The sequence below is a fragment of the Harpia harpyja genome, chromosome 13, assembly GCF_026419915.1.
Source record: "Harpia harpyja isolate bHarHar1 chromosome 13, bHarHar1 primary haplotype, whole genome shotgun sequence".
NCBI classification, from domain to species: domain Eukaryota; kingdom Metazoa; phylum Chordata; class Aves; order Accipitriformes; family Accipitridae; genus Harpia; species Harpia harpyja.
Genome location: NC_068952.1, coordinates 39,771,231 through 39,795,673, shown reverse-complemented (window position 1 = coordinate 39,795,673; position 24,443 = coordinate 39,771,231). Strand labels below are relative to the sequence as shown.

Below are 24,443 nucleotides of genomic sequence, written 5' to 3'. Positions count from 1 at the left end.
AGGCGGCGCCGCCGGAGCCGCCCCGGGGAGCGGGGCGGCGGCGGGCGCGGAGCCGGAGCCCGAGAGCCCGGAGCCCGTGGCCCGGGGCCGGGGCCATGCGGCGGGCGGCGGCGCTGGTGCTGCTGGCGGCGGCGCTGAGCGGCGGGGGGGCGGCGCGGAGCTGCCCCGTTCAGAGCCTGGGCTGTAAGTGCGGGGCCGAACGGCCCAAAGCGTCCGGCGGCCCCGCCGCTCCCCGGCGACGGGTGGTCTGCAGCGGCGGGGGGCTCCCGGTGCCCCCCGAGCCGCGCCTGCTGCCCGACGGCACCGCCACGCTGTGAGTACCGCGCTCCCCGGGCATCGCCCCCGGTCCACGGGTATCGCCCCCCGCCTTGCGAAAAGGATGGGAGCCCACGCGTGGGTCGCGGCCAGCCCGCCCCGTGCCGCTCGGCGGCCCCCCTGGGGAGGAGGGGAGCTGGGGGGGGGGGCTGGAGCAGCGAGCAGCGGGGAGACCCCCGTACCCCCCCCCCCCCCCCCACGGCGGCGGGTACCGCTCCCCGGAGCCGTGCTCCCACGGGCGGGCAGGTGCTGGTGGGGCTAAGGGAGATGGGGCGGGGGGGGCAAAGCCCCGCGGTGTCGGGGAGCGCAGCGCAAACGGTGACTTTTTTCACTTATTTTGTCACTTCGGAAGGGAATCCGTCCCAACAAACGCGTTGCTCGGTTCTGCGTAACTTTGTTTAAATTGCATGAATGCGGGGTGTTGCGGCTATAGAATAACGGAAAGGACCCCGCTCTCCCCACGGCGCGGCAGCAGCACGGGTTTAAAGTGTGGACGTGAGCTGGAAATCCAGGAAACAGGCTCCTTCTCCACGCTTCCCTCCGCAGGGTTTGCTGCCTGAGTGCTGGGAAGGATGTTTTTGTTTGAAAGTGGAAATATTTGCTGAAAAGAGATCGAGAGCAGTGAGCGGGTTTCGGGTTTGTGCAAAGGCTCCACAGCTGCCGCTTGCTTCCTAAAAACTTCCTCGCACCCTCGGTGCCGGGGAGGGTTGGGGTTTTGGCCGACGCTGGCAGCCGGCACGCCTGCTCACTGCAGCAGCGGATTGCAGGGTTTATTTATAACTCCGGAGGAGATGTTTGAATTAAAATCTGGTTTGGAAGGCAGGGCCGGCAGTGCCGTTGCTGGAGGGAACGTTGCTTTTGCCCGGAGTGTCGTCCCGTGAGGGCGGCCGTGCCTGCTTGCCCGCCCGCCCGCCCACGCGAGCGTGCCCACGGCCTCGGCTCTCCGCCTTCTGCTTCTTGGGTGGGTTTTGTTGGACGCTGTGGAGGATTGGGGCTGCGCAGGGCTGGGCTGGGGGCTGCCACGCTCCTGGTCCCATCCGCTCTCATGTGCTTGAACCCGCTCGGTCGCGTTGCCACTCACGCGCCAGAGTCGCTGCTATTTCTAAGCATCTCTTGGTCCTCCATGTGCTGTGCCGCTCGCTGCAAAGGGGCTTCATTTTGGGGTGACAATGTCTGCTTTGTGAAAATGGGGTGGCTGTGAAGGGGACCCAGCTGACGCCACCGTCCCACACGTGGAGTGTAGCCGTGAAACACGCCTGTGGTGCGTGGGTGCCACAAGCAGGGTCTGAAGCGCGACTGTCGTAATAAAAGCGTAAATCATCCTGGAGCAGCAACTCCGATGTGTGTCCTGGGCTTCCCTTGGTGGGGGGACGCTGGGGGGCTGCAGGGCAGGTGGAGGCTGGGCTCTCCAGTCACACTCTCCCTCGGACAGGCTTTGCTCTTCATTTCTTTCCTCCTACGGCCCTTTCTTTTACGTCAGCCCCTCGCAAATACCCATGGGGATGTTTGAGTCCTTTGTCAATCTGTATTTGCGAAAAGCATCCGATTAGTTGCCTGCTCTGGTGCTTTCTCCAGCGTGAGCGAGTGTAACTGCAAAGTTGAGCACGAGTTGAGCCCCACCGCAGCCCCGAGCCGGCAGAGCAGCCGAGGCGGGCTGTGTCTGGTGGGACAGGGCGGTTTGGAGCCGTCCGTGCCGGGGACGGCTCCCTCGGAGGGGCTGGGATGACCGTGCAGAAGCATTAGGGCATTACACGATCCCACTAAAACGTGACATGAAACCTACAGGCGTAGGCAGAAACCTACAAATATGCGGTGACCCTGGGCTCTGCTCTCGTGCAGTAAACATGATTTATTCTAAACCCTTTCCAGATGGAACAATCAAAACCAGAGGCTCCGGCTTCAGGAGAGTCTCCTGGAGCCGCTGGGGTGCGGGCAGGGAGCGGAGGAGTCAGCGGGGCCTGGGCATGTGGCAAGGGCTGCACGTGCCTTGGGGGACACCCCGCTGGGGACAGCCAAATTTGGAGCCCCGCGGGTGAGCTGGGTCTGAGCAGGGCTCCTTCGCGTGCCCTGGGGATGCTCAGGTCCCGTCTGTGCCCCCGGGGATGCTCAGCATCACTCTTGTCCCAGTCGCAGGAAACACGTAATGTGTTTTGTGCAGAGCAACGCTTAAAAGCGGAGCCCTGTTCCAGTCTTCGTCCGGTCCAGCCTGGAAGCAGGCGTGCATTAGTGCTAACGAGCAGCGCTGATGCTGCGCATGGGGGGAGGCTCTTCCCAGCAGCTGCCGGCTGCTGTCCCGGCCGCAGCTCCGGCCTCCTGGGCGATGGCTGGGGACACGCGGGCGGCTGGAGGAGGTCGGGCGGCCGGAGGAGGTCTGCTACCCTGCGGGTCCCTCACCCCGGCTCTTATTGGGCTTTTTCCCACACTCTCGATTTACTTCTTTATTTATCTTTAATTATTAGGCCTGCGCTGAGGAATCCAAGGCTGCCTCTGCGGCAGCTGCTGCTTATTTACCCCCCGCGCCTGAGAAACACTCGCTGGCATCGCAGCCTGCGGATGGGCAGAGTAGGGGACGAGGGACGAGGGATGCCCGTGGCACCGGGGACCTGCCCTTCAGCCAGCGCTGGCCTCGGCCGTGGCGTCCCGGCATCCCGGGGGACGTGGCAGTTTCTCACGGCGAGCCGCCTGCTGAGCGGAGCCGCAGCTCCTTTTCTCTTCCCTCAGCCCCTCTCAGGGATCGCTGCTTTGGGAGAGAGCAAACCAGTGCCCGCAGATGTGGAGCTGCAGAAATTAACTCCATGTGGGGAAACCGCGGTGGCAGGGAACAGACCCGGCACGGCCGGGGGTGCTGGGAACCGGCGGCCCTGCTCCATCCTGGTGATGGGTGTGACGGCTGGGGCCATGGCGCTGGAGCCCCTCGAGCTGTGGGGTAGCGGCAGGACAGGGAGACCGGGCGCTTCGCTTCTTGCCTAAATATCCACAGCCATGCCGGCCATCTCCTGCCGGTCTTTGGTCCTACCTGAGAAACTCGTGCCGTGGGGAGACCTGCAGCCAGTGGGTACAGAGCGGCCTGCCGGGACCGGTGCAGGCAGAAGTGCTGCCTTCATCACGGAGCAGGGAGTCGGCATGGGGACGTGTGTGGGGTCCGGCTAGCAGGATGATGCTCACAGGGGTGCGATATCCCCGTGCAACCCCAGCAGACTTTACAAGGCCTGTGCTCTCTGACACCTGCCCCGTTTTATACCTAGAGGTTAATTCTTGCCCCCAGCTCGTCGCAGGGAGGAAGGAGGGATGCCAACCCTCACAGACTGACTTGTCGCCCCTTTTTGACTCGTAGCCCTGCAGAACTCACCCGGCTGCAGCTGTCTCAGCAGAGTTTGCACCGATGCAGCCTGGGGCACAGTGCTTCCCCCAGCCCCTCCATCGTGGTCCAGCCTCCCAGGACTGTGGTCTTCCCGTGGTTCGGGGCTGGGGGATTTGGCACCTCTCGGGGACATCCCTCCAACATGGCTGCGAGGTGCTGGGGCTCTGCAGACGTGTATTAACAAGGCTTTAATTCCCTCCCCCTCCAGCTGACCCCTGTGCTAATCGCCTAATGGAAAAAGCACTGTATCCCTAACGAGACGCAGATAGCTGTGCCGGCCGCGGCCAGCCCCGCTGTCACACGGGCAGGAGCCCAAACCTCTTCCAGATGTGGAATCCCAGCACAGGCCTCATTTATGTGCACAGCTTGATTGCACTGAAATTACAGATTGTCTGCAGGGAATAGAGGGCTTTGACTTATGACCAATTTCCAGTTCTACTTGAACTCCCCTCTCCAAGGCTGGTTTATCCTGGGCCCTGCAGATGGTTTCTTTCCCAAACCTTTTTCAGCTTTTTATTTGTTATTTATTGGGCTGCAGGTCCGGCGGATTTGGTTTTTCCAGGGGCAGTGGGTCGTGGTGCTGCCCGGTGCATCGGAGCACCCCGGCCCTGCCGCCCTGTGCCAGCTCTGGAGGTTTCGCCCTCTCTCCGGGGCTTATTTTTCCTGTGCTAACAAAAGCCGAGGGTTGGAACAATAATTTTCACCGTCCGAAATAGCCCGGCGTGACGCGAGGCTGGAGGCAACGCCCCGCGCACGTCGTGGGGAGGGGAAGAGCCCCCGAGCACCCAAACAAAGTGGGGAGAGGGTGGCCCCGGCCATGTCGGGGGGTCTTCAGCCCCATTGGGGTGGGAGCTGCAGGGTCCCTCTGGGATGCTGCCGCCTCCAGAGCCCTTCCCAGTGCCGGAGCCCTCAGCACCTCTCACCAGCCCTGGGGCCCCTCTTTTCTCTTCCTAAAATCCCTCTGCAAACTGGCGAGCTCTGGTCGGGGCGCAGCCTGCGCCGTATCTGCTGCGAGCATATGCTTTGAATTAATGCACTTGGAGAGCAAAGCATAGCCGGCCTCCCCGCCCCCACCGCGGCCCCCCCTTATTAACCTCCGTGCCGCTGCCTGTGCCTTTCCCCTGCCTGCACGGGCTGGGGAGCCACCGTCTCCCCACGTCCTTTTTTGGTTGGGTCCAGAGGAAGTTTATTGTTTCAGCAGCCCAGTTTCTGGAGCCGTTATTTATCCAAGTGGATTCCAGCACGCTTGAAAAAACAATCTTGTTTTTTTCGTTTTTGGCTCCTCTTTTTGAGGTGAAAAAAAGAAGAAGGGATCTCTCTATCTCTCTGCCTGCAGCCTCCTGAGGTCCAAGCCCTGAGAGCCCCAGCGCAGGCGGGTTGGAGCAGGGATGCTGAACCCCTTCCAAGGCTGAATCCCCCCAGGATGGGAGGATGCTCCCTCCTGCCGCCCGTCCGCCCCCGTCCCCACCACGCATCCCCCCATCATTTCTGTTTGACTCGATGCTCTGGTCCTTAATCCCCGCATTGTCCGGAGAGACTTTTCCAGCCATCGCTCAATTAGCCGATTATTGTCCCAGTGGCGGGGCTGTCCCCGGCAGGCGACGGGAGCCCACCCACCCACCCACCCACCGCTATGCCGGAGGGTCTCGGGGCGGCCGGGTGGGCTGAAGGCATCATTTCGGATGGGAGGATGCTGGAGTGGCATGAGGGCGATCGGGCGTCGAGGGCTGGGGGTGCGTGCCGGGCGAATCGCTCCGAACCCGGCTTGGGGGGTACCTCTTGGTGGGGTGTTTGCCGGCGCTGCCGAGGTGAGGAGTCCCAGCCTGGGCCGGAGCCAAGGCACGGCCGAGCGGCGGCTCTGGAGGAGCACAGCTGTGCTTTCATGGCCTGCCAAACCTGTGGACGGCTGGGACATGGGGGCATCACGTCCCCTCTGCACCCCCGGCCCCGTGCGGACCACAGCGAGCATCCGGGGAGCCACCGCAACCCCTGCCCGGCACGCTCCCCAGCCCACCGGCGGCAACAGCCACCTTGGCCACGGCGAGCCGGGGGGATTGGGGGGCAGCGGGGTTTGCTTCCAGCCCCCCATCCCCTTCCCCCCCCCAGCCGATCCCTCCTCCTGGCCGGGTGCAGGAGCAGGGGCAGCTCTTGGAGTTTGAAATCCAGCTGAGGGGTTTGGGTCCAGCCCCGGTCCTGCATGCCGAGGGCTGGGTCCCAGTGTGGGGCCATGCTGCCCCAGTGCGGCTCGGGGGCTGCTCGCCTGTGACCCCCGTGTGCTGGGTCGGGGTGGTCTTGCAGGCACACTTATTCCATTGTATTTTGGGGTTTCTGAGTTAATGTCCTGTAAGGGGATAATGCTGGGGACCCGCACACGGCTCTGCCGCCTGCAGACGCGCGGGAACGGAAAATCCTGTGGAGCCTGATGAGAACTTCCTGGAAAAAAAAACCAGAAAGCATTTTGGAACATAAAATCCATAAAACTAGAGAAAACAAAATAAAACCGTGTTTGAGGATGTGAGTTGTAACGGGGGAGCGTGACCTGGCTGGCTTCTACAGGATGGGGAGAAGAAGAGCCAGGGTGGCTACCCAGAAAAAGTTTTACCAGGAAAAAAACCTTTCAGTCAGATCGTTACTGTCAGTGCAATTTTCATGTGCCGACCGCTCATTTTGGTCGAGGACCTCTTTTCCTTAAGGAAGGGCAGACCAGGCGCCAAGCAGCGGGGTGTCGCAGGGGTGGGCAGTGCCCACAGCTCGGGGTCCCCCCACACCGTGCCGGGGTCCCGGACATTCCCGTGCTCCCCAAGGGGCCGGTGGCTCCGGGGGTGGCTTCGCCCTTGGCCAAAGTACCCCACGGGGAGGGTGTCCCACGGCTGTTTTCCCGGCCGTCGGCGGGCGGGTTGCTGGCCCGGCCGCCTGGCTGCAGATCACAGGGGAGGCCGATGGCATGGGGGCCGCGGGAGCGTTGCCTTTTAAGGCGGGGAGTTCTGTTTTTATGGCAGAGGCGCAGATGGTCCCAGGGGTCCGCGAACAAAGCCAGCATCCGCGGCATCGGGGCTCAGCCCTTGGGGGGGGGACCGGAGACTGCGTTCCCAGCTGGGCGCAGCTCTCCAGTGCGCTGGCTCCCCGATGCAGGCAGCCGGCTGCCTGCTCTCTGCCTGCCGTGCTGGTGGCATGTCCGTGGTTGTAACCCCTTGCAAAGCCCATGCCCTGGGAGGAGGCTTTGGCATAGCTGGCTCCAGCATGCCGGAGGTGCCCGGCGTCCCCCCTGCCCAAAGGCTCCACGTGTCCTTGGCCATGCCGGGGACCCCCCTGCCACCCTGGGGCCGGGGTGCAGGAGCAATCACAGGAGGTCTGAGACCGGAGTCTCCTGCACTCGTCTAGTTTCTGCATTTGCAGCTCGTGCAGCCCCAAGGACCATTTCAGCAGGGTCCGTCCTGCATCTCAACTTGGCCCCCAAGCCAGGGGGTTTCTGCTTGCCCTAAGCTTTAGCAGGGACCCCCCGAGGTCCCCCCATGCGCGCGCAGCCTGCGGAGGCTTTGCCGGGTTGTGAAATCTGCTGCCGCTGGAATTAAAACCTTCTGGAGCCGTTGGGGCCGGCACGGCCTTGAGCAACAGCCCCCACCGACAACGTGACGGGGAATCAAGGCGCGCCATGGGGCTGCCGTGCCCGGGAGCCGGGGCTGCTCCAGGAGCGATGCTGCTCTGGGAGCATCCCTGCTGCCCCCCGCTCCGGGTGGGATCCCGGGGCTATGAGCGCCGTCGATCGGCACTGGTCCTCGCTGCTGCAGTGCTGGGGTGAGCCAAGCCCTGCGAAAGCAGGGTCCCCGCAGGGAGGAAAGGGCGAGACATGGCCCTGGCCACGACGGCTCCGGCCGACAGCGTGTGGAAGCAATTTGCAGGCTGGCGGGGCTGCCGGACGCTTCCGCTCCCCGCCGCCGGCCAGGTCGCAGGGCCCCACGGACACGGCAGTGCCCGGTGGTGGCTCCTCATTAGCACAGGATGCAGCACAAGGTGGGGGGGCTGCCCCCCAACCCTTCCATCCCCACCACCCTTTGGGGGTTTGGCAGCTGCCCCCCGCTGCAATGCAGCCCCCCCTGAGCCAGGTCCCGGTCCCGGTCTTGTCCGCTCCCCGGGCAGCCCCAATGCGGGAGCCCGGCCAGGGAGAACCGAGCGTGGCTGGTGATGGCTGCCACAGGCTGGGTGTTTGGAGGAGACGGAGCTCTGCAGCACACAGCCACCATTCAGCCCGGCTGCAGAGCCCGCCCGTGTGTAAACAGCCCCGGCTCCGGCCCTCAATGAGCCCTTTTTTCCCCCGCGCCTCTCCTCTGGCCGGGGCTCCAGGGTGCCCTCCCGGCCCCGGCTGGCGGCTGCCCCCGCTCCGCTTTTGGATCACGTTTGCCGGCGGGAGCGTCGCCGGTGCCCACGCGGCCGCCCAGGAGCTCCCGGGAAGAACCTCTGGTCCCTGAGAGCCGGCTCCCGTCCCCAGGCCAGGTTCTGGCTCTGCTAATTGCCACTGATGCGCTTTAATGAGCTTCTGGCTGAATTGTCGGGTGCTTGTGCCCTCCCTCCCTCTCCTGTTACCCCACAAGGGCCCCTTTGGCCAGCAAAGCTCTTTATTTTGGGATGAAATCTCAGTGCTGGGAGGCTCCCGGGATGGCCACAATGCCATGACCGCAGGGGGTCAGGCTGGTGGAGGGCAAGACCTGGGGGTGCCATGGGGTCCCCTCCTGGCTGCAGGTCCTTGGGGTGCACTCTCGGTGTGGGTGCTGGGGTGGGGATCTCATCGCCCGCATGTGCAGCTCCTTGCACCCAGGTACAGGAGCGATGCCCCAAGAGCTGGCACAGCCCCGGGCACCTCCAGCCCGGTGCCGCCATGCACGTGGGCCACGGCACGGCATCCCGACATGGCCGTTGCATCCTATGTCCCCACCCGGCCGTGCAAGCCTGTCCCTGAGACTTCACCATCGCCACCATCCCGGCGGCATAGCCAGGGCTGCCACTTCTCGTGGCAGGTCTGGCCTTCCCCACTTGCCCTCCAGCCCCGCAGGTCACCGGGGCACGGACAGGGCTGCCTGGCAGGTCGAGTAACGGGGCTTCCCCTCTTCTTCTGCTCTTCCCACAGGCTGCTGAGTAACAACAAGATCACGGTGCTGGAGAACGGCTCCTTCTTCGGGCTGCGGGCTCTGGAGAAGCTGTGAGTGCCCGGCGGGCAGCTGGGGGGTCATGGAAGGAGGGGTGGGCAGCAGGATGCAGGCAGAGCTTCCATGGGGTGCGAGCGGGACGGGTGCCGGCAGCACCGTCTGGGTCCTGCTCCCGACGTCGCTCCCGGGTGCTGCAGCGGGGTTTGCTGCCGGCACCCACGGGCATCCCAGGGACCCCGGGAGCTACGCCGGGGCAGGAGGCAACGGGGGGGGCCGCGCTCCGTGGGGGCCGGTATGAAAAGCGACATTGTCCCCCTGAACAAAGTCAACTTTCTTATCTCTCCATGAAAGGCATCTCTATGGAGGGAGCTGTAATAAGGGGAGATTTATGGCCCCCATATGGGTTTGATCTGTAGGTATGCAGGAGCGGGGACCAGCGCACTGAGGGCGTTTTGTTCCCCACCGCGGCCCCGCGAGGGTCTCGTGCATTCCTGCGCCGAGCGGGGCCGGGTGGGCTCCCGCCGTGGGATGCTCACCCGGTGCGATGGTGGCCCAGCTGCCGGCGTCCACGGGCACTGTGCACCGCAGCCGGCTTCTTCCCTGGCGTCCTCTGTGGCACACGGTTGTGGGGTCCCCTTCTGTTGGGTGGCGGGTCCCTGCCCCGCAGCGCCTGGCCTCGCGTTTTCCCGCAGGGCACCACTTTGGGTGCAGATGGGCAAGGCAGTGGGGAGGTGAAGGCAGCGGCAGGCAGGGGCAGGCAGCGTGCCCGGGGTTGTGGGGACCTACCCGGGCAGGCACTGCCTGAGCCACTCTGCAACCGCACCGGCGCATTCGGCCGGCGGCGGGTCTGGGGAGGGTTACAGCCCAGCCGAGGGTTTGGGACAGCCCTGGGATGCCAGCCCTGTCAGCCGAGGGGCTTGTGGGGCTCGTGGGGCTCGTGGGGGCTCCCCAGGGGCAGCGGGACCCCCAACCGCCTGCGTTTCATTAGCCCGAACAAGGAAGCGTTTATTAACGCAGATCTTGTTCGAGTTACAGGGCATGCACCTGCCCCGACCCGCAGCAGAGCCCAGCTGCTCCGGTGGGCACGGGGGCTGCAGGGCCACACCGTGGGGCCCGGGGTGCACAGTGCCCACTCGTGGCATTGCTCTGGGGTGCGCAGCCTCCGGTGGGTGCCAGCCCCTGGGCAGCGTTGGGTGCGCAGCGCTGTGCGTGGGGTGCACGGTGTCGGGTGGGGGTGCGGGCACCCCGGGGTGCACGGCGCCTGGTGCGTGGCACTGCGGTTGGGGTGCACGGCGCTGGGATGGGGAGCAGGCATGACAGAGCATGCAGTGCCTGATGCATGGCGTTGGGGCTGGTTTGGGATTTAGAAGCGGTGGAAATCCCCGTGGGCCTGTTTTAGGGGGTGAGTGGGAAGCAGGTCCTTGGGGACCCTGTGTCCCTGTAGTCTCCCATGGCCGAGTCCTCCCCAGCGCGGTTCCAGGCGTGGGGTCACCTCTTCCTGCTCCTGGCACCGAGCCTTCATTAACAGGAGGGATTAATATGCACACAGGCAGGGAGCAGCTGGGGCTGCCCTGGGCGCTGCGCTCACTGGGAAGGGCTGCGGTGGAGCCGGGGGGCTGGCACCCCAGGGGGACCGTGATTTTGCAGCCCCTGGGGTGCCTGGGGTCCCCTTAAAAGTCTCCGTGCTCTGGGAGAGCAGCCACCCCATGTCACCTCCCGCTCACCTCTGCCGTGCCGAAACCCCACGCGGGTCAGAGGGGGAGCGCCAGCGTGTCTGGGGGGGGCTGTAGGCAGCGCTCCCCCATCCTGGGCCGGCCAGCATCACGCTGCACCGCGCCTGATTGCTCTCGACAGGAGCCGTAATTGTTTTCATCGGGTCGGTTTGGGGCCGCGGCGCAGACGTGCCCCGTGGAGGAACCGCGCTGGTGTGGCGGGGATGCAGTGGGGGCTCCGGGGCCCCTCGCTTCTCGTCCTGGGGCTTGTGGGGCCCCTGCCCACCCTGGCTGCCCACCGTGGGTGCTTCGGCATCCCAACATGATGGGGAGAAACCCGTTCCCGGGGTCTCAGCGGTGTGCAGGGTGCCCCCACAGACCACCGCCCCTCCGAGCTTGCAGCTTGGCATCTCCAGTGATTTGTAGCAGCGTAATGAGATTAATGAGTCTGAGCGGGGCCGGTATGCAGCCGAGGCGGCCGCGCTCATTAGCGCAGCCCCGCTTGGGAACGTCCTGCCCTCGGCCGGGCCAGTGCTTCCCACCTTGGGGCTTCGGGCTGCAAGGGGGCTCGGCTGGGTGACAGCAGTGATGGGGATGGAGTCTGTCCATCTGTCTGTCTACACCGGGCTGCGGCAGGTGCTGCTGTGCACAGGGAGCTGCGTGTGTGGCTGCGAGCTCAGCCCCGGCATGCTGGGCTCCTTGCAGCTGCACTGGGCTGGATCAGGCCCTCTGTGCCGGGATTTGCTGTGCGCATCGAGGCTCGCTCCTCGGGGCAGGAGGCAGTTGCTTTGCAGGGTCCCCATGCATGCACGGTGGCAGGGGGGGTCCCTGTGCACACGTGGCACTGTGCCGCTGCCGGCTCTCGTGCCTGCAGCACGTCACCCCGCCGGGGCAGGGGGAGGAGGGGGTCCAGGACCGGCGGAAACGCGAAGGCAAACAACCGCAGTGCTGAGAGAAGAGCCTTATCGTAAATCAGCAGCAGCAGCAGCTCCGGGCCCCCGGCCAGCGGGGAGGAAGTGACTGAGCGAGGAAGGCTCCCCGCGGGGCCGTGCGCCGGGCTGGCCGTGAGCCCCCAGTCCCAGCACGGTCCCCAGTGGGTCCCATCCCTGGCCGGTGGTCCCCTGCAGCCCCCAGCCCCCGGCTGCAGGCGGACCAGAGCCAGGGGCGCTGAGTTTTGCCAGCGGACGTGTTTTGGCCGCTTCATCCCCGACTGCCACGGGCCGTGCTGGTGGTGTGTGCTGGGTGGGTGTCCGGGACGCGGGGGTCCCTGGGGACCTCCGGCTGGGCCCCGGCGGGGATGGTCTCCCTGGACGTGTATGGACGGGTGTTTTCAGGATGGGTGTCTGCAGGACGGGTGTCTCCAGGATGAGTGTTTTCAGGACGGGTGTCTGCAGGACGGGTGTTCGTGCAGCGGGTGTTGGCGGCGTTGGCGGTGCAGGTGAGCGGAGCTGTTCCTTCAGCACCGGTGCTCACCTGGCCCCTGTGCACACCTGCCTGCACTCCTGCCTGCACTCCTGCCTGCACACCTGCCTGCACACCCGGCCGGGCACCTGGCCATCGGAGCTGGCAGGACATGCTTTTGCCCATTGCAGGAGATTGGGGAAGGCAGGCGTGGGCAGAGTTGTTGTGTTGGCCGAGCGGGGCCAGGATGACACCGGCCGGGAAGGTGTCACACCGCATTTCTCTTCCCTTCCCCTGGTTTGCACCGTGGGGCCGTGCAGCTCTGCACAGACCCCTGCCTGTTTGGGGTCAGCTGGGGACCCGCAGGAGCCACGTGTGTAAGTTTTAGTCTGGAAGCAAAGCTTGTCTGCGTGTTTACGGTGTGCGGGCAGCATCGCCTGGGTTTCCTCTCCCTGCGTGGCCCCTCGTGTCTCACCAGTGGAACCCCCACACCCCAGGACTTTTGCAGGAGGGTTTGCACCGCTCCCCCATCCCGGCTGTCAGCTTGTAGCCTTGAAACAAGGGCTGCGGCTCACGAGGTGTCCCCAGTGCCGCACGCAGAGCAGTGGGCAACCCAGCAAGGAGCACCGTGGAGACAGCTATAAATAAACACGGCATTGCCATATGGATCCCATTTCCTCTCCCGGCCAGCACTGGTGCTCGACAGGAGCTGTCTTACCGGTCCCCTGGGCTGGACGGAGTGGCCAATGCCACCGGTGCTCCCCACCATGATGGCAGCCACGCCGCACCGGCGCACGCCTTGCTTGCCTCTGATTAGATACGTGCCTTCAATCAGGCTAATAACCCAAACAAGCTTCCTGCGGGCCGCAAAGCCCTTTTGGGGCCATGCTGGCAATTGCAGCATGGTCTTATCCCGCACGCAGGAGATAACCCGCCGGGATACGGCTGCTCCAGAAACAACGCGCAGGAGGGATGGCAGCCACCGCCAGCGTGCACGGGCACGCGATGCTCTGCGGTGCGCGGTCAGAGTGTGCAGAGGGGCTGGCATCCCCCCCCGCGAGCAGCGGGGAGCCTCACGCCTTCCCTGCGCCCTTTGGAGAGATAACGAGAGGGAAATGGGACGGAAAGCTGCTAATGAGGCTCTTGCACGGGGTTTTGCAGCGCCTGGGGCTGCTGAGGAACCCGCGCATGGGAGATGGAGGCTGGGAGGGCATCGGGCTGCTCTCGTGCCCTCGGCCCCACGGCGTCGTGTCTCCTGTGGATGGGGCTCCCCGCTGCACACCCTGAGGTCTGTGTCTGTCTCCCCGCAGGGACCTGAAGAACAACCTGATCAGCACGGTCCAGCCGGGCGCCTTCCTCGGCCTCCCCGAGCTGAAGCGTCTGTAAGTGCCGGCGCAGCCCCCGAGGGAGCACCCGGGGCTGGCCCGGAGGGAACGGGCACAACGGGGCGTCCCCAGCCCTGACGGCCCCTCCGCTTGCTTTGCAGGGACCTCTCCAACAACCGCATCGGCTGCCTGAGCGCCAGCGTCTTCCAGGGGCTCCCCAACCTCCTCAGGCTGTAAGTAGCTCCCTGGGGAGCCCCTCGCCAGCCCCGTCCCCTGGCTCTCGAGAGGAGCCCCCGGGGCTGCCCCGGGGCATCGCTGGCAGTTTTGCACCCCATGCTGCATCCCGAGGCCAGCTCCTACCCTTTGCCTCCAGCCGGCACGTTAAGGGGCTCGTTAAGCTGCGGCTGCCCCATGCCCACCTTCGTCAGGTGCCATGGTGGGGTGTGCAGGCACAGCGAGGGGCCTGGGAGGTGTTTCGTCTCCTGGCAGGTCCCCGGTCCCCTCCACGCCGCCTTTCTCTTCTGTCCCGCAGGAACATGTCCGGGAACATTTTCTCCAGCCTCCCGCCTGGCGTCTTCGACGAGCTCCCCTCCCTGAAAGTCGTGTGAGTTTGTGCCCCAGGATTTTGGCACCCAGGGGCATCCCTGCCGGAGCGTCTCAGGGCTGGTGGCGTGCCCTGGCCCCGCGGGCGCCCCGTGACGCCGGCCCTTGCAGGGACTTTGCCACCGAGTACCTGACGTGCGACTGCAACCTGCGCTGGGTGCTGCCCTGGGCTCGCAACCGCTCGGCGCAGATCTCGGAGCGGACGGCGTGCGTTTACCCCCGGCAGCTCCACGCCTTCCCCCTGCGCAGCGCGCGGGAGAACCAGCTCCGTTGCGGTGAGCCGGGGCCGGGGCGGGGGCGGCGGGGGCAGGCGGGGGCGCGGGCTCACCCGGCCGGCTGTGTCCCCCGCAGCGGGCGCCCCGGAGCTGCACACCCACCACCTCATCCCGTCGCTGCGCCAGGTGGTTTTCCAGGGCGACCGGCTGCCCTTCCAGTGCACCGCCACTTACTTGGACAACAGCACCCAGATCCGATGGTATCACAACCGCGAGCTGGTGGAGGAGGACGAGCGGACGGGCGTCATCGTGGAGGAGAGCCTCATCCACGACTGCACCTTCATCACCAGGTCAGGGATGGGGATGGGAATGGTGATGGAGATGGGGGTAGAGATGGAGATGGGGACAGTGATGGAGCTGGAGATGGTGATGGAGATGAGATGAGGACAGTGATGGAGCTGGAGATGGGGAAGGAGATGAGATGAGGACACTGATAGAGATAGAAACAGTGATAGAGATGGGATGGGGATGGAGATGGGATGAGGACAGTGATGGAGATGGGATGGAGATGGAGGTGAGGTGGGCATGGAGATGAGATGGGGACAGTGATGGAGATGGGGTGGGGACAGGGATGGAGATAGGATAGGGACAGCAAGGGAGACGAGATGGGGATGGGGACGGACACTCGTGGCTGCATGGCTTGCTGGTTTGCGGGTACCAAGTGCCATGGGTGGGATGCCAAGTGTGGGCCCCTCCTGTGCTTCATGGTGTGTGTCCCCACGTGTCCAAGCTTGGGGGACCGCTGCTGTGGGTTCGCTGCGGGGCAGACCCACCGTGCCAGCCCGTCCCCTCTGCCCGCAGCGAGCTCATCCTCTCCAACATCCACATCTCTGCCAACGGCGAGTGGGAGTGTTCCGTCTCCACCTCCCAGGGCAACGTCAGCAAGAAGGTGGAGATCGTGGTGCTGGAGACATCCGCGTCCTACTGCCCTGCCGAGCGGGTCACCAACAACCGTGGGGACTTCAGGTAGGGACCGGCGGTGGCCTGGCCACAGGGTGGGTGCCGCGGCAGGGTGGGGGTCTGCGTGGTGCGTGCCACGTACAGCGTGAACGGTGCGTGCCAGGGCGGGGGGCTCGCCGCAGGTGACCGGGCGTCTGGTAGCGATTAGTGGCTGCAGGGAGCGCGAGCGCTTTTGAAGGGTTTCCCGTGCCGACGGCGCAGCCCGGCTCCAGCAGCAGAGGTGTTGGAATTTCTCTGGCATGAGACGAAAGGCTCCGGGCGCCCGCTGTAACCCCAGCGGGGCCGTTACGGAATATAAATTACTGGTACAGTCAATGTGGCTTAAATTAGCGGTGCCCCCCCTGCCGCCCGCTGCTTCCCTCTGGGCTGTGCTGAGCCGAGCGGGCTACAAGATTGGGGAGGGGGCGGCAGCTTTCTAGGGAGCATCGCCCTCAGCCCCCCTGGAGCCAAGGGGAGGCAGGGGCTTTTGGGAGGGATTTGGGGGCTGCGGTGCCCATGGGCCGTGGCATGGTGCTGGGCAGGGTCCGTGCAGGGGGAGCAGGCTGGGGCGGGGTGTGGGTGCCCATCTGCAGCAGGAGGGGGCTGCTGGTGGCAAGCGCCCCGCGGTCACCGTCTATCGGCATCCGCAGGTGGCCCCGCACCCTGGCAGGCATCACCGCCTACCAGCCCTGCCTGCAGTACCCCTTCGCCGCGGGGCCGGCTGGCGGGGGCTCGGCGGCGGAGAAGCAGGCATGGCGGCGCTGCGACCGCGCCGGGCGCTGGGAAGAGGGCGACTACTCCCACTGCCTCTACACCAACGACATCACCCGCGTCCTCTACACCTTCGTGCTGGTGAGCCGGGGACCAGGGGGAGCTTGGCCGTGCCGGGGGGCTGGCGCAGCCGGTGACCGTCCCCCCACCGTGGCCGTGCCGCTCTGCAGATGCCCATCAATGCCTCCAACGCCCTGACCCTGGCTCACCAGCTCCGCGTCTACACGGCCGAGGCGGCCAACTTCTCGGACATGGTTGATGTCCTCTACGTGGCCCAGATGATAGAGAAGTTTATTGGCTACGTGGACCAGATCAAGCAGGTAACGAGCGCTGCTCCTGTCCCCTGCTTGCCCCAGTCCTACCGAGTGTTTTTGGGGTTGAAAAGCATGAATTGGGGTGTTTGCCGCTGGGGATGGCAGTAGCTCTTTGTGGAGCCGCTTGCTGTCCTCGCAGCTGACGGACGTGATCGTGGAGATGGCCAGCAACATCATGCTGGTGGACGACCACATCCTGTGGATGTCGCAGAAGGAGGAGAAGGCTTGCACCAGCATCGTCCGCTCCCTGGAGAAGATCGCTGCCCACACACTCAGCAGCAACTCCCAGCACATGGCGGTGGTGAGTGGGGGGCAAGGGGGGCTGCCTGGAGATGGGGGGCTGAGAGGGGGGAGGAGGAGGTGGTTGGGCTGCTGGTGTGGGGTCTGCCTGTGCTGGGGGTCTCTGCCTGTGCTGGGGGTCTCTGCCCGAGCTGGGGGTCTCTTATCCATGCTGGGGGGTCTCTGGCCATGCCGGGGGGGTCTTTGGCCGTGCCAGGGCTGATGGCCACCCCGCGGCGCTGTGCCTGGCAGAACTCACGCAACATCGCCTTCGAGGCGTACGTGGTGAAGCCCGAGAGCTACGTGGGGCTGAGCTGCGTGGCTTTCCAGCGGCGAGACGGGGGTCTGGCTGGGCGTCCCCCCCCAGCTGAGCGGGGGGCCGAGCCCGTGCCCGACCAGCAGCTGAGGCTGCGCTGCACCACGGGGCGCCCCAATGTCTCCCTGACCAGCTTCCACATCAAGGTATGGGTAAGCCAGGGGACCCAGGGGGGGTCCTGGGCGGGGGGGACTTGGCCCTTGCTCACCAGTGACCATGCACCCACAGAACAGCATCGCCCTGGCCTCCATCCAGCTGCCGCCCAGCCTCTTCGCCAGCCCTGTCCCGTCCACGCCGCTGGCCGACTGCAAGCTCCAGCTGCTGGTCTTCCGCAACGGCAAGCTTTTCTGCAGCACGGGCAACTCCTCCCGCTTGGCCGACGACGGCAAGCGCCGCAGCGTGGCTACGCCGGTCATCTACGCCGGGACCTGTAAGGGCTGCCTGTTATCAGGGGGGCTGGGGTGCCCCATGTGGGGCTTTTCTTGGGGGATGGAGCTCCATGGGGGTCCTTGGGCTGTGCCCGGGTGCTCCTGCAGAGCAAAGCCATCCCTGGGGGTCTTCATGGGGAGGTGGCAGTGTGCTTATGGGATGCTGTGGGGGGTCCCCTATGCCCAGCCCCCTTTGAGGGTGCAGGCAGAGGGGTGTCTCTCGTCCTGCTGACCAGATTTCTCTGTTGCTGCAGACGGCTGCGGAGTGGGAAACCTGTCAGAGCCGGTGGCCGTGTCGCTGCGGCACCCCGGGGAGGGTGCGGACCCGGTGGCCGCATACTGGAACTTCGAGGTGCTGGGGGGCATGGGGGGCTGGAGCGCCGAGGGGTGCCAGCTGGCCGCCTGGGAGCCCAACGTCACCTCCCTGCACTGCCGGCACCTCAGCAACGTGGCTGTGCTCATGGTAGGTGGGGCTTGAGCAACGGCGTTGAGAGCCTTGCCCGGGGCAGGGGTGCAGAGCCTGAGGGCTGCAGGGGGGTGGTGGGGTGGGATGGGAGGACGGGGACGGGTGGCACGGGGTCTGACGGGCTGTGCTGTGCTATGCAGGAGCTGAGCGGTTTCCCCAGCGAGGCGCGAGGCGCGGTGGAGGTGCTGCACCCGGCCATGTACACTTGCACGGCCGTGCTGCTGCTCTGCCTCTTCACCACCATCATCACCTACATCGTCAACCACGGGTGAGTGAGCGTCTTGGTGCCAGCCTTGGCCGTGGTGATGGTTGGAGGGGCTGTGCTTGCGTGGATGTCTCTGTGGGCAGCTGGAGGAGCTCCCCAGTTGCTGCCAACGGCTGGGGGGAAGGTGCGCGGGGATGGCTGTCCAGGAGATGACCATCCAAGGGATGACCCTTCAGGAGATGGCCCTCCAGGAGAGGGGCTTTCAGGAGATGGCCCTCTAGGACGTGGCCCTTTAGGACATGGGTTTTCAGGAGGTAGCCCTCCAGGAACATGTTGCCTGGCAAGTGGCTCTGCCACAGGAGCCGGTTTGGGGCGATGGCTGGATGCGTCCTGCCTTTATGGCAATGGGGGCCTTGGGCTGGTTGGCTGTGTCTTGTCCTGCAACGTGAGGCATGGAGGAGGTGAGTGGGACTTTGAGGGTGGGAGTGAAGACCCCCTGAGACCTCGTTGGGTCAGAAATGGTGAACAGCTGGGGCTCAGGGATGGGATCGCCCCATATCTGGGGCCAGTGAGCCCCCAGGCGAGGGGACAGTGGGGCGCTGGGCAGCGGAGCGGTGGGCTGGACAGGAGCGGGAGGACCTTCCCTCCACAAAAGCAGTGCCCCATGAGCAAGCAGGATGGAGCGAACAGGACACTTAGCAAAGGGCAGGAGCAGGGCCAGCCGTGCTGCCAGAGCCTCATCCCAGGCTGGTGCTGGGCTCCCTCCAGGGGCAAAGGCTCTCCACCGCTCCTCCATCACCCCTGCAAGGCAGCAGCAAGCAGAGCTCAGCAGCGGGTCCTGCGCAGAGCCCCAGGTGCAGCAGCAGCCCCTCACTGCCCCAGTTAACACCGAGCCCACCCTCCGCCCCCCGACCAGGATGCAGAGGGGTCCAGGGCAACAGTCGCTGCATGAGCCAGGGTGAGACCTTCTCAGCAGGCCACTTACCAACAAGCTGCCTTCTTTAAAGCGAAAAGAACACAGCAATAGTTATATCTAACACTTAACGAGTACTTGATGAGACGCACATAAGGCCAAAGTAAGAGCCTTTCACTCTAAGTGAAACAAACAGTAACGAAGCCAAGCATTGCTCTCGGTCCACATCTGTTACCCTGTTGGAAGACCCCAACAGGAACGATTATATCTAACACTTAACAAGCATTTAATGAGATACATACAAGGCCAAAACATTCCTCTTACTATAAGTGAAACAAATACTAATAAAGTCAATCAACATTGTTAGCTAAATCTATTATCTATTTCTCAGGAAGAACCCAATAATAAGTATTATATCTAACAAGTACTTAATGAGATAAATATAAGGCCAAACCATTCCTCTTACAATAAGTGAAACAAACACTAACAAATTCAAGCAGCATTATTAGCCCACATCTATTACCATTTTCTCAGAAAAAAACCCCAATAATAAGTATTGTATTTAACACTTAACAAGCACTTAATGAGATGCACAGGCGGCCAAACCGTTCCCCTTACTGTAAGTGAAACAAACACTAACAAAAAGTCAAGCAACACTATCAGTCCACATCTAGCTATCACCTACTTGGAAGAACCCAACAGTAATTATTATATCAAATACTTAACACTACTTAATGAGATACATATAAGGCCAAGCCATTCGATTTATAAGTGAAACCAGTATTAACAGTTAAAGCCAAGCAACACTATCAGTCCACATCTAACTGCTACCTGGTTGGAAGAACCCGATAATAATTATAATATCTAACACTGAACAAGTACTTATTTAGATAACTATAAGGCCAAGCCATTCCTGTTGCTATAAGTGAACCAAACACCAGCAAAGCCGGGCGGTGCTATCAGCCCACGTCTCGCGATGGAAACGCGATGCTGCCCAGCCAAAGGCAGGAACAACCCAGAGCCAGGGGCACTAGAAGAGCATCCCTTACCTCCAGCCCAGCTCCTGCCGTCCCCTTCCCTGCATCCCAGCACCGGTGCCTCCCTGCCGAGAGCCCGGTGATGGACACGTTGCCAGCAGCTACGAGCAGTCCTTCACCCACATGCATGCACTTATGTGCATGGCTTCTCCATTGCCTGGCTGGGGACAGGCTGTGTCGGAGCATCCCTCCAAAGCAGCGGAGGCAGGATTTGTGCTGGCAGGAGCTGTGGCTCTCTCACATGCCGCAAATAACTGTCCCTCTCAGGGCCGGGCAGGAGCTCACGGGCGCCCGTTGTGCCTCTCTTCCAGCACCATCCTCATCCCGCGGAAGGGCTGGCACATGCTGCTTAACCTCTGCTTCCACATCGCCATGACGGCCGCCATCTTCGCGGGAGGCATCACCCTCACCGGCTACCTGATCGTCTGCCAAGCGGTTGGTACCAGGGGAGAGGGAACAGCCACCACACGCTGCCCGGGGCTGCTTTGCAATTTGCAGAGCCCAGCACGGCGAGGTTTCACCCTGCAGGACGGTGACCGGTGGGGACGCAGCCGTGTCTGCAGCATCTCCCTTCCCGACCGTTGCCTCTGCCCCGCAGGTCGGCATCATCTTGCACTACTCCTCCCTCTCCACCCTGCTGTGGATGGCCGTGAAAGCCCGAGTGCTTTACAAGGAAGCGACGTGGAAGGCACCGCAGCAGCCAGACGGGGAAGCATCCCAGCCGGCCCCCAGACCCATGCTACGGTACGAATGCCCCTTCCCCTCGCCCCGGCCCCACGGGGGAGCAGGGAGCTGGGAGAGCTGCCCCTGCCCCACGTCCAGAGGCTGGGCAGGACTTGCTCTGCCGTACAAGCCCATTCCACCCGCAGCCGTGCCGTGCTCTCCTGAGGGCTCGCTCTGGGTGTGCGGTGACACCGTCCCCCCCGTGCAGGTTCTACCTGATCGCCGGCGGGATCCCCCTCATCATCTGCGGGATCACAGCAGCCGTCAACATCCACAACTACCATGACAACAACCCCTAGTAAGTGTCCCTGCTCGACCGTGCCTTCCTCCCCAAAACAGGTGGCCTTCTTCCACCTGGGCAAGGGGAACCAGCAGTGCCAGGAATCCAGGCAAGCTTGGGAAAGGCTGGTGAGATCTTTCCCAAGAGCTATCCCTATATTGGGAAAACAACAGCCAGGCAGCCAGCATGCCTCCGCAGAGCCCGTGCCATCGGGCCAGGGAGGCTGAGCATCACGGTACCACGATGCATGGCTGCCGGCTGCACAGGCACCCAGGTCTGCTCATCAAAGCCCCTTTTCTCCCGTACAGCTGCTGGCTGGTGTGGCGGCCCAGCTTGGGGGCTTTCTACGTCCCCGTGGCTTTCATTTTGCTTGTCACCTGGATTTACTTTCTCTGCGCCGGGCTCAGCCTCCAGTGCCAACCGTCGCGACGGAAAGACATCCCTGAGCCGCTGGAGCCGCCACCGCGGCTGGGGGGTACCGGTGACCTCCTGACAGACTCCGGGTCCATCTCGGTCACGCTGAACTCAGGGCCGCCCTGCCCCGAGGCGGATGGCGTCTACTCTCTGCAGGTGCAATTCTGGGCACTGGTGACCACCCACGCCTTGTACATCGCCCTGTGGACATTCGGTGCCATGGCCGTGTCCCAGCGCTGGTACCTGAACATCGTCTTCAGCTGCCTCTACGGCGTCACCGCCGTGGTGCTGGGATTCTTCATCTTCATCCACCACTGCGTCCGGCGCCGGGACGTCCTCAACTCCTGGTTCTCCTGCTGCCCCTCCTACAGGAACGCGCTGCCCATGCAGGCGTATGTCCACCCCGGGCTGGTGCCGGAGGACGGCTCGCAGGTCTTCATCGGCTGCGACCCAGAGGCGGCTCACTCCGCTGCCTCCTCCTCCTCCTCGCCCAGCAGCGCCAGCTCGGCCGGGGGCCGCTGCAAGCTCACCAACCTGCAAGTAGCCCAGAGCCAGGCGGACGCCCGCCCGGCCGCCTGCCCGGAGCCGGACCCCACTGATGGCAAGATCACCGGTGCCAGCAGGCACACCAGCAACCTCCACGGCCGCAGGAACCACCGGGGCAGAACTAAACCCTGCCGGGACGGAAAGCACCACCGCTTGAAAATGCTGCGGGGCCCCTCCTCGGAGCATCCCTCCAGCGAGAGCGGGAGCCTCCACAACAGCCACTCCGAGAGCTACCACAGCGGCAGGAACAGCCCCGTCAGCAGTGGCCGTGTGGGGCCGCGGCCCCCCCAGGATGGGGAGACGGTGCCCAGCCACTCGGAGGGCAGCGACGGCGGTCGGCGGGCGCCCGACTTTGCCGAGGCTCGCCGGAGAAGCGCCAGCAGGGACAACCTGCGGCAGGCCAGCGCCGCCGAGAAGGAGGCGAAGCGCCGGTCCTACCCGCTCAACGTGGCCAGCCATAACGGCGGCTTCAAGGGCAGCAAATACGACATCAACCTGGCCAGCGCCGACAGCGTGGCCGGGATGAAGACCGGCCTCTGGAAGAGCGAAACCACCGTGTAAAGGTGGGGAAGGACCGGATGGCCGCAGCACCGCAGCATTTTCCTCTGGGAGCCGCGGCCGGAGCATCTGCGAAGGCAGAGCTCAGGGCATCTGCGAAGAGGCGATGCTGCGGGAATCGCCACGTGCACTAGCGGGGACGGGCGGCATGGCCGGGGGCTCCGGCTCTCCCCGGGTGGAAGGCAATGCCGAGCCCGACCCGTCCCCTGTGGAGGCTCAAAGCTTCCCACGGCAACACCGGGATCTCGATGTGAAAGGCAATCCTTGCTCTTCAGCAGCCTGAATTGCAGCTGTACTTTAATCACTCCTGCATGTCACTTAAGACTGATCCTAAATGCTATTTTATAATATACAGAGGAAACAAATGTCTATTTTTCAAAGCTATATTATTGAATGTATATATGTATAGACAGATCAGTAAGTAAGTGATGCGAGTGCCTCGTTACCAACCAGTGTTCTCCGGGAGCGGGCATGCCCCCGGGCGCTTTGGCAATAGCCCGCTCGTGCCACGACTGCAATATTCCCGCCGAGGGGACCCCACCAAGTGCCCTTTACGTACAGGCACTATAGCACCGATGCCTGTGTGACCCCAGCCTGAGCAAGCTGCTTCTGAGCAAGTCGGAGAGCAGCTTCTCCGTCTGAAATGTTTTTACATGCAAAAGTTTTTATCCGCGTGTGTTAGACGCCAGCATTCAGCCCTGTGGGTTACGCGGCTGCCAAAGTAAAAGCCATATTGCAAAGCAAGCACAAGGTAAGAGGAGCCTCAGCTCCAAGGCGAGGCGATTGTCTGCACTGTTCTAATGCCAGACACTAAAATCACGGCCAGAAAAGGCTCCCAAGCCCTCAGAGGCATAAGCTATGCAATGGGGTGGGCTGGTGGAGCCGTGCTGCTGCCGGAGCCGAGACTGACCCTCTCCACCAAAGCACCAAAGAGCCGAGCTGTGGGCAGAGACCCAAAGCAGGTCCTCGTCCTTAACCCAGGGCTGCACGCTCAGAAAATACTTGGGTTTGCTCTTAGGAAGGCAGAGAAACCCCCCGGCTCCCGGCCTCGCACTTGTGTAAGATGAAACTGCCGGGGAGCAGGGGCCGTTCCTGGGAGAGTGGGAGAACGATGCCAATTAATTAGGGACCTTCCTTGGACAGTTAACAGGATATGTTCAAAGGGCTGGAACTTGGATAAGCACTTATTTTTCCCCATTTAAAAAGAAGTCCCCTCTTTTTTTCTAGCATGCATATAAAAAAGCCACACTGCAGACAGCAGCAGGCTCTAGGAGCCGTCCCCTGCCAGGTCTTGAAGGTTTCTTAAAACAAGAGAAGGTTGCTTACCCTGCAGCCGGGCAAGGAGCACCCCATCACCGTGCTGGTACGGTACAGCTCTACCTGCTGCCTGCCCCTGCCCACACTGGACCGGGGCTGTATTTCACCCCTCGTCCGGCATTGAGCCCGGCTGACGCCAACCCCAACTGTAAAAGTGATGCAGAGGAGGTGGGATGGGAGCCTGGTGCCTCCTCTGCCCTTTCCAGCCTCCCCTTGCCTCAGTTTCCTCCTGTGTGCAAATGAGTTTAATTATTTAGCTACCTCCCGAGGGGTCACCAGGACCAGGCAGGGGCCGGCGGGGAGGGGGAGCCACGGGCAGTGGAGGAAAAGGCACTTAGTGGTGGATTTGTCTCACCTGCAGAAACCCTGGGGGAACCCTCACCCCGCAGGGCAGGGGCAGCCTGGGCTTAATGCGGTTCTGCCGCTCCCCACCTGCCTTGACTTCTCTGCCCAACCGACAGCTTAAACCACGTTTCACTGCACCTGGTTATTTAATACAATTTAAATCCTTATTGTCGATACTGCAGCCTACACGGTCTTGCTGATGCTGAGTTGTTATATATGCTTGCTGCACTGTGACAGTATTATATAAAAAGCTTTGTATTATTAATTACATTTTTTTTTTGTCTGTTTACATTACAAGCAAATGACATATCAACAGAGAGCTTCTTGCAATATACGTGGGGGAGGGAGGGGAAAGTATGCCAAAGAAATGTCTTTAAAGGGGTCTTTTTGCATTTTTATATAAATAGAATGTTTCCAGCAGATATGTTTTGTTTAATATATTAAAGATTTGCCAATCTG

The 24,443-nt window shown here is 63.1% G+C and overlaps 1 protein-coding gene across 2 annotated transcripts; it reads left to right on the top strand.

Annotated features, from left to right (window-relative positions):
* Nucleotides 1-24,443, top strand: ADGRA2 (adhesion G protein-coupled receptor A2). Of its 2 annotated transcripts, none has more exons than XM_052806060.1 (19): nt 1-313; nt 8,799-8,870; nt 13,241-13,312; nt 13,417-13,488; nt 13,788-13,859; nt 13,970-14,133; nt 14,210-14,423; nt 14,935-15,099; nt 15,723-15,924; nt 16,014-16,163; nt 16,297-16,458; nt 16,689-16,898; nt 16,981-17,182; nt 17,435-17,643; nt 17,787-17,914; nt 20,113-20,236; nt 20,400-20,545; nt 20,733-20,822; nt 21,113-24,443. In XM_052806060.1, exons 1-19 carry the CDS (start codon nt 96-98, stop codon nt 22,323-22,325), a joined length of 3,885 nt encoding a protein of 1,294 aa, XP_052662020.1. In that variant the 5' UTR covers nt 1-95; the 3' UTR covers nt 22,326-24,443. The 2 variants fall into 2 exon arrangements, with proteins under 2 accessions (XP_052662020.1, XP_052662021.1); XM_052806061.1 differs by lacking the exon at nt 1-313 and adding an exon at nt 8,351-8,413.